We start from the raw sequence: 9,510 nt of genomic DNA on the forward strand, positions 1-9,510 counted from the left end.
GAGACACAAGGACCCAGAGGGGGAGGGGAGACACAGACCCAGGGATGCAAAGACAGGGACCTAGAGCGGGAGGGGAGACACAGACCCAGGGATGAAGAGACACAAAGACCCAGAGGGGGAGGGGAGATACAGAAAGGAAAGGGATACGGAGACATGGGGTTAAGGAGAAAAGGGGAAAACAGGGACAAAGACAAACAGCTCGGGTTATCAGGAAGCAAAGGGACAAAGACAAAATCATTGAAAGAAAGGAAGGGGTCCAGAGACTTTTGATTGTTTGGTCAAAAGGCAGAGACAAAGAGCTACATGAACAAGGAGAGGCAGAGGGACAGGCATACAGACCAAGGCCTAGAAACAGGGAGGCAGAGAGATGAGGACAAAGATACATGGTCATCAAGAGAAGGACTAGGTCATGGAAAGACAAAGACACAGAGACGGCCACGCAAGGAGCCCAAGTAACTGATAAGAAGAAACCATGAGATGAGATCATGCTCTGGATGTGAGAGACAAGAACCTTGAAAACACAACCTACTGGGAACACAGACTTCGAGTAGTGAGGCAGACACAGGCCGTGCTCCCCAACCCCAGATGAGCCACTTCCACCTGCCTCTGCCCCCAGAGGCATAAGCTCAAGGGCAGGCCAGGTCTGGGCAGCCTCCATCCACTCAGGGCCAGCTCCCTTCGAGGCATAAAGCCCCAGGGACAGCGGCAGAAACAAAGAGAACCTCCAGGATTGATCCAGGAGTGGGCCAGATCCTCACAGCCTTCCCTCATCCAAGCCCCTAGCCTAGAGGTTTCCCTGTGGGAGAGCTAGTGTGGAGGATCCCGTCGACCAAACCATTCACCTCAGTATAACAACTGAATTCTGAGTCACACATACACACCACCTTCCCTATTGGGACCCAGGTGAATGTAGACCTTTGAGCAGAAACACTCATGGGAAACATGGAAACACACACACACACACAATATGTATACAATACATAGCAACACACCTCTCTCCATTGCAACTCAGGAGACATCAAGAAAACTACAAACTGAATGGGTCCTATTCCTGATTCTGCCCCTGATTCCAACTTGACATTCCTTATCAGGTATAAAAGGCCCAGCTTACAGGGCCTAGCACATAGTAGGTACTTAATAATTCATTCTTGTTGCCTGGCTGATCATAGCCATGCTTCACCTCAGCTCCATAATGTCCCAGACTCTCAATTGCTTAAAGGTTCAGGTGCCCAAGACCAATACTTCCACCCCTCCAGCACCATGGCCCCAGCCCCGGCCCCACCCCCCCACACACCCTGCCTGGGGCAGCTGATTCATGGGGCTGTCTGGCTCAAGGCCCTGACACTGCGCAGAGCTGAAGCTGGAGACACCAACAATGCACAGCTGTCGATGGCGGCGCCTGCCAGCTAGCAGCCCCTCCTCCTCCCCAAATCCTCCTGCCCCTGCTTCTCCACGGCAGGGCCTCGAGGGCAAAGCCTTGACTGCCCTCAGATGGAGCCCCCCAAAAGAAGATGAGGAAGAAAGGATGGTGGAGAGCCTCAAAATCCCCACACCTGCCTCTCATTCCCAGGTTGGTGTATACCCACTAGCACAAGCATATGAGGAATTAGACATTTTAAGGGTAAGAAAAGGGGGGAAACTGAGAAAATCTTCCATCATCCTAGGACTAGGATAGAAGGCCCAAGAAAATACCAAGGGTGGCAAGACATCTGGGAAAGGTTAGCTGGCAGGAGACACCTGATCCTAAGGGAAACCAGGTAAGAGCCACGGAGGGGCCAGGAAGGGAGAACAGGTGTAGGGTTTATCTGGGTCAGAGTTCCATTTGGAATAGCAACCTGGTCTAATGGAAAAGCGCTACAGCAGAGACAGGAGCCCCAGGTTATGGTTTTTCCCCCTCTCTTCCTCTGAGATTCCCCTAAGTTCATATTGCTACTTCCCCATAGAACTTTTACAAATGGGCTGGCTAGAGGGCTATCTCTAGCCCAAATCAAAGATGAATTGTTCAGGCAGGAATGGGGATCTTTCAACCATGTCTCCATAATATTATAGACTAGAGAGAGAATCCCATCATATATAATGGGCTTTGTCTATAAAAATATGGCAATACAAAAATCAAAACACATGCCAAAACATGACTACAGATATCAAAAGTCTGGCAGGGCCCAAACCACTAAGCCCAAGGCTCTGAAAGGTTTCCATCGATGTGCACTCATCAATATTGATACTGACAAGATATCAATTGCCCCATGTACTAACTCTGCTACTGACTCGGATCAAATTCAGTGGAAACAAACAACACTGGATTTGGAATCAAGAAGACCTCAGTTCAAGATCTTCCACCTACTAGCTATATAAGGCCCTCTCTGAAACCCCGTCTCCTTATCTATAAACTGAGGGAGACAGTTTGACTAGATGATCCCATAGATCCTAGGATCCCAACTTTCTAAATCCTATAATCTCCCATGACAAGCACCTACAAGATCAAATATACTAACACAGTTTTGATCACAGAAACAGCCATGTCTAATCACAATCATAACAGTGCTTTAAGGTCAGCAAAGTAGTTTACCTATATTACTTTATGCTCACAACAACCCTAAGATATGGAGGCTATTATTATTCTCATGTTACTGATGACAAAACTGAGGCAGAGAGCTTAAGTATTTGCCCAGTGTCATGTAGTTAATAAGTATCTGAGGTAGGATTTGAACTCAGGTCTTCTTAACTCCAGGTATAGCACCCCCTCTCCACCTCAGCATCTAGCTCTGGATATATACATATGAACACACAGATAGGAGCATCCCTACAAGGGTATGAGCCTAGAGAAAATCACAATGCATGAAGTATCTGTCTCCTTCATGGTCAAAATGAACACCAACAGCCACCTCAAATAGGAAAAAAAATCATGTATCCTGAGGAGCATACGCCTGGATATGGTGTACGACATGTCGTAATAAATGCCTGTTGCTTGAGAGTTGGGGAAAGGCTACAAGTTATGCTTATGCATGGACGTCTCTCATCTTTTTAGCAATCGTGCACAGCTCTCCTTCTAACCTGCCTTCTCTTTCTCCTTCGCTCCCCCCAGGCCCCAAAGCTGCCTTCCTGAGTCACAAGCCAATGTCTGACCACTCCTGGTCCACACAGCAGTCCTGAGGTAAAGCCATACACAGAGCGCTGATGGTTATCACCCCAGTGAGGCTGCCCAGTGGAAAGATCTCCTCTCTTTTTCCCCAACCCAGACCCCCATGCTGTTTATCTGGTCTCCGGAAGTAAGGAGCAGCTAAGCCTGGAGGCTGCAGCTGAGCAGAGACACCTGGTGCCTGAGTGGATAGGGCCCCAGCACTAGGGCAAAATGAAGATGCAGACACTGGGAGGGAAGAAATCTGGGGTTTTGTTGGAGATGAGGATGAAGACTGAACAATAAATAAGGAGGAATCCTACGCACCCCTTCCTCTCCTTCAATGACATTTTTCCTAGGCTCTCAATGGAGAAAGTGCTAGGGCCTAGCCAGATATCATTGCCCAACCCCTAGCCCTGAATTGTAAAGTACCCATGGTTACCCAAAGCCACAAATGAAATTGAAAGTTGGGGGAAAAAGAGTTTGGGACACAGTCCTAAAGAAACTCTCCCCCTACCTTAAACCAGGGTCACAAAGCGGCCCTGCTAAAGGAACACAAACTTATCCTCCTAGACTCCCCATAGTGACAACCCCCAACTTCCCATTCCAGATCATGCCACAAAGTGATTTTCATTTCAGTGCAAAGTCTCACTCCACCCATCTTCCTGACCCTCCCAGGTCTCATCCTGCCCACTGTACCCTCACAACCCAGCCATGATCCTTACCATCCTTCCGGTAGAAAGCAATCTCCACCTTTCGCTCCTCGGCCCCCAGCAAAGCCTGGGCAATCTGGGCAGCAGCCCGGCGCTGGGTTCTAGGGCCATGCAGGAAGTCACAGGTGCAGGGCCGCTGCATCACCTCTGCCCGAGAATAGCCACACAGCTCACAGAAGCCATCATTGCAGTAGATGACAGCACAGTTTTCCACCCGGGCATTAGCAATGATGAACTTTCGGCCTGGGTTGAAAAAGAAGTACGTGAAGGAATCGAGGGGTGGGGGGAGATGCCTCATCCCTTGGGGAAACCCTTGCCCCCTTCCCAAGACCCAACAGAAGCATGTGAAGCAACTGTAGAAGAGGTGGTATGAGACAGTAGAAAGAGTACTGACTTGGGGGTCAGAAGACCTGGGCCCTGTCACTTGTCACCTGAGTGACTGTGAGCAAGTCATTTCCCCTAGTGGGGCTTCAGATTCCTCATCTATAAAATAAAGGGATGGTAAGAGACACTCTCTCAGGTTCCATCCAGCTCTTGGATACTGGATAATCCATTCTTAAACATTCTGCCTTAGGAGGTAAAATTCTGCAAAATTCCCTTTTGTACAGTCACCTAGATACAGAGACCCTTCTCAGTCAACCTTTAGAGACAGGGGTTCTAGGAGTCTTAGCAGCCCACTGTCATTACTAAAGGGCCCAGTCCTAGTTACCCCACCCCAGGGGCCCCCAGTCTCTGACTGCCCATGCCCACAGGTTGGCACCACAGCTTCTCTGGGCAGCAGGCCAATCTCTCCACCCCCTCCTGCTCCTTGCCCTGGGCTGAGGCCAGTCTGGGCGGGTGTTAGCAACGTGTGTCAGCAGCCTCGTCAAAGGCATAAACATCAGGCTGGAGATGGCCATGAGAAGGTGCCCCACACCTCCACCCCAAGAGGCTGTGCTTTATCTACCACCCCTCCTTCCCCAGACTGCCAGCTTGGGGAGGGGGGATGCAAAACAGCCCTTTCCCTCCCATTGTCTACTTTTTGGTTGAATGGTTCCTGCTTCTTACTACCCACCCTCACTATTCAAACACCAGCACTGCAGCTCCAGGGGGCATCCCTTTCCCTGGGGATTCCCTCATAGCAGAGGAATCTCTCCCTGGGGATCCCCCAACTCTCCCTCTACATATGCTGGGTCCTTCCTACTGAAGCCCATTCATTGTCAGCGCTGGCAGGCCTCCCCTAAACGAGGGAACATTGCAAACCACCCCCACCCCAATAGCTAACACACTAACGGAGTCAAACGAGACTGGAGAATGGGGAAGGCTTGAGATTAAAGGGAATATTAAGACCTGGGAGAAACTATGAGGTCATAGGCAGGGGGGAGTAGGGCGGGCATTGAAGTGAGCCTCGGGATTGGATCTCTAGGAGTTACAAGAGCACAAATAATAAGGCTGGTATAGAGCAATGGAAATGAAAGGAGGGATGGGGTGAGAAGGGCCCTGTCAAGGTCAGGCTGGCCCACAGAGAGCACGAACATGTATCCAGGGTGCTCCTCTAGGGACTGTTTAGGGGTACTTTCCAAAACCTAGGCTTCCCACTATGGAAGGGAAGCCTCTTTGGGCCAGTTCCAGCTAGGGACATGTCACACACATTACACCACCTCCACCCCTTAAAAAGCAGGCTGGTCAGAAAAAAAGATAGCCTGGAGGTGCCAGGGAAGACGCTCTCAGGGATAAGTGCTTTTTATAAACAGAGGTTTCCGGCCAAGCTAGTCTTAATGCTAAGTGTGCAGCATAAAGGGCTTTCTCCCTTTCTCCCTGCCTGCCCCCTTCCCCAGTCAGCCCCTGGGGCTGCTGCAGTGAAGACAGACCCTGGTTGTACCCCCTCTCAACCCTGCAGAAGTGTCACTCCACCCCATCTTACTCCTAATTGTGGCCCTGGAATGAGGGAATGAGAGTTCCTCCCTAGCAGCAAACCCCAAGGTCCCACCAGTTCATCCTCTCATATGGGAAAGACCCTAAGGGTCTCCTGACTCCTAATTGTTCCCAGAAAAATAGCCCAAGGGAGACTACCTTGTTGCCAGACATAACAAGAATTCTTCTTCCCTTCAGGCTACCCTGTTCTCTCACCTCCTAGGAGCCTATTTTTATCAGAGCTGAAATAACTTTGGGTCAGTTTCTCCAGATTGTCATTTTCTTTCTTTCCTCTCTCCTCCCTTCAATGACAAGGTCTAGTCCTATTGTAAGGATCTCAGTGTCTCATCTAAGGACCCCTGAGTCCATCCCAGGCTCAGTCAAGGCCCAGTGGAAAAGCAAAACAGATATGGAAATACCCAATACCAGTCATCCACTGCACAGTCAAAAAAGTTGATCCCCAGAACCTAGAAAAGGCTGAGAGTTTTCAGTACTCCTGGGAGGAAGCTCAGAGATCACCTACCCAAACTCCCTCATTTTATATCGGAGGAAGCTAAAAACTCAGACAGGGGACATAACTTTCCCAATGTCACATAGGTAGTTTTAGGGTTGTTGAGCCCTACTCACTTCTAAAAAGGATTTGAGGGAGGCACACTGCTGTTTACTGGTAGAACTGGAACTAAAACCCAGGTCCCCTGACTTCTGGTCCAGTACCTTCCTCTGCTCTTCTTGCAAAGGGGAAAGCCCTCCAAACCTGCCCCCACATTGTTGCCCTCCACCAAAATCCCTCTTTCCTCCACCCAGAGATCACCCTGTTCCTTTATCTCTGGCAAAGGCTTCTTTTCCCCTCCCTGCCCCCATTCTTGAAGGACAGACACCCCCGCTAATACAAGCACTGAGTGTGCCTGTCCTGCCCTGTTCACAGGGTCATGAGCTAAGAATGTCATACTCTCCCAGCTGTTCTCACTGTCACAGGTTTTCACACCAATGGTATCAGCAACACATGTAAGTCTACACAAACACACCGATTTTTGACTGAAGTCTCTTCTGGTCAGCAAGATTCAACCCCTCCCCCACCTCTGCCCCCCCCCAAGTTTGGGCCCAGAAAGCAGGATGGTCTGTCTCTTCCACTCTCTCTCTCTCTCTCTCTCTCTCTCTCTCTCTCTCTCTCTCTCTCTCTCTCTCTCTCTCTCACACTCACACACACACACACACACACACACACACACACCACCAGGTAGGCACTGCCCCCCAATGACCCAGGATCTACACTGTACCCTCCCAACGCTCACATGTCAAGCACCCTAATCCCTCCCAGTGAAGCTGTTGTGCCTGACAAGCCTAGTACAGTCTGTGAGTGACCCTGGAAGCATAATACAAATGCTCCACACATTCAGGGTTACATACATAGCTTCTACACATCCTAGATGTCTTTACTCAATACACTTGGAGCCTCACACTCACCCACATGCAACACAGGATCACTAAATACTCCAGGTCATCATTCTCATTTACCCATTCTCCGGGTTGCTTACACCTTTTATACTCAATCACACACCTCTGTATAATTAGATCATATCTATGGTCCCTGAACGCCAGGAGGCTCTCACACCTGCACACAGATATACATACTTTACAGTAAGGGTTACACACAACACGCAGTGACTCTCTCTCTCTCTCTCTCTCTCTCTCTCTCTCTCTCTCTCTCTCTCACTCACTCACACACACACACACCCCAGACGAACCTAGATATATATCCTACAGGCTCAGAATCATCCCTAAGAACCCCAATACTACAGATCTCTCACAGAATCAGACTGTGCACAGTTAAGTTCTCTCCTAGCACTCTTAGGGTCACACACACAGTCCCCAACCGGTGAAAGATACACAACCCCTACCCCCCCCCCCCCCATATGCCGCCTTGCACCAAACTTGGCACACACCCAATCCCATCCTCTTGTTCTCCATCCAAAGCCCCCCTCCTAGCTAGCATAGCCTTCTGCCCCCATTTTACACATTTCCTTGCACACTCCCTAATGTACACCTCGGGCACGCCCCCCTACATCCCCCATCCACACTCTAGCACCCCCTCGCACAATCCGGGGCCACAGCCCCCCCCCCCCGCCCCACCCCTGCCCACAGACACCGCTTCGTAGCCCCCTCTGTGCACCCCCGCCCCATCCCGCCCACCCTGCACTCACTCTGGCCCTCAAACTTGCGAATGATAGTGTCCAGGAAGGTATTCTGCGGCGCGACGTGGCCCCTCCGGACCGGCATCCTGAGCCCATGGGGCGGGCCGGGCGGGGCCGGCGCTGCGGCTCCTCGGCCCCCTGCACCCTACCCCACCCCTAGCCGGCCCGGCCCGGCCCCGGACACCAAGCTCCGGACGGCCCGGCCCGGCCCGGCCCGGGCTCAGGGTTCGGGCGCCCTTCGCCCGAGCCAAGGACGGGCTGGGCGAGGCCGGGTCTCGGAGCGTGTGGCGGGGGCCCAGCCTGGAGCCGCCCGGGCTCCCGAGGCCAACCCGCCCTCACACACACCTGTCCGCTCCCTGCGCCCGCCCGCCCGCCTGCCTTGCCCGCCCCGCAGCAGGAGCCCGCCCTGCGTCCCCGCTGTGTGGCCGGGCGCGGAGGGCACCCCAGCTCCCGGCCGGCTACACGGACGGCTGGCTCCCGGGCTGGAGGCTCCGATAGCTCGAGGCTGCGGCTCCGGCGGCCGCTCCGCACTTGCAGGGGTTAACGTGCTGCGCCCCCCCACACACAACCTCCACCTCCCTCCTCGATCCCCCACCCTCGCCTCTCCTCCCGCCGCACGCCCGCAGCTCCTATTGGCTGAGCCGGGCAGAGCGCTCCCCCCGCCACCTCCCATCGCCACCATCCCCGCTCCCTCCCCTCGCCATACTTAGGAACCCCGGAGACTCAGTGCGCAGGGAAAGGGGGAGGAGACCCGAGAACTGGGAGGACTAGGGGACAGGTGCGAGAAGATCGCCACATGGTGCGGGGTCCCGGGGCTGGGCCGGGGGTAGGGCAATCGAGGGGGATGGTGAGACCTCAGGCTTAAAGGGAGTAGGGACCTGAACCGGGTCTATACTTTCTTTGTGTTGCTGAACACATAGTAGGGACTGAATAAATAACACTTAATGGTTTGAAGGGCCAGAGAAGAAGGCTGTGGAGAGAATCCAGAGTGAAGAAGGGGCTAGGGTCGTTCGAGAACGTGGAGGGACCAAAAGCTGTCCCAAGATGTCAGTGCCTTGGAGAAGGCAGAAAGCCAAGGGGTAATGGAACAGGAGCAGGGTTTGAGGGTTGGGGTCTCAAGAGGAGAAGGACTGAAGGAGTAGATGCCCTGCCCTTCCCCTCCATCCCAGAAGTGGCCCTCCCAACCCCAAGAGGCACAGAACTGAGTACACCCTGAGACTGCTGGTCATCAAAGGCCTACAAGACGCAGAGCAGTGATGGGGGAAGGGACGGAGCCAAATGACCGAGGTTGCAGCCTAGGGAAATAATAGATAAGGGGAGAATGGAGCTGGTTTAAAGAATGGCGTTCCATTTGGGAAACATATCTGCCTATCCCTGACTCCTTCCTGGAAGTAGCGTACGACTGAACCTCACCTCTGTACCTTCACCAGCACTCCCTGCCTCAGGGCCCCATTAGTGGCCCAGCCCAGAGGGAGAACCCCAGTCTCCCTCTCTTCTCTCCTCAAGCCCCTCCCCCTAAGCCAGCCAGCTGGTTCCCTCCAGCTGCAGCTCCCTTATTTAGGCAAGGAGGCAGGGAGGATGCTGAAGGGCAGAA

General features: G+C 52.7%; 1 protein-coding gene across 1 annotated transcript in view; it reads right to left on the minus strand.

Moving 5' to 3' along the window:
* Positions 1-8,043, minus strand: part of KCNH2 (potassium voltage-gated channel subfamily H member 2) — a 59,705-nt gene extending 51,662 nt beyond the window's left edge. The window contains exons 1-2 of the mRNA XM_069083670.1: positions 7,926-8,043; positions 3,844-4,074 (exon numbers count right to left, since the gene is read on the minus strand). Coding sequence (XP_068939771.1) covers positions 3,844-4,074; positions 7,926-8,001 — 307 coding nt within the window. The 5' untranslated portion in view covers positions 8,002-8,043. The remainder of the gene's footprint in view (positions 1-3,843; positions 4,075-7,925) is intronic.
* Positions 8,044-9,510: the final 1,467 nt, after the last annotated feature.

The sequence above is a fragment of the Petaurus breviceps genome, unplaced genomic scaffold (genome assembly GCF_028583685.1).
Source record: "Petaurus breviceps papuanus isolate PSGF00001 unplaced genomic scaffold, PetGlider_PUasm1.0 115, whole genome shotgun sequence".
NCBI classification, from domain to species: Eukaryota; Metazoa; Chordata; class Mammalia; order Diprotodontia; family Petauridae; genus Petaurus; species Petaurus breviceps.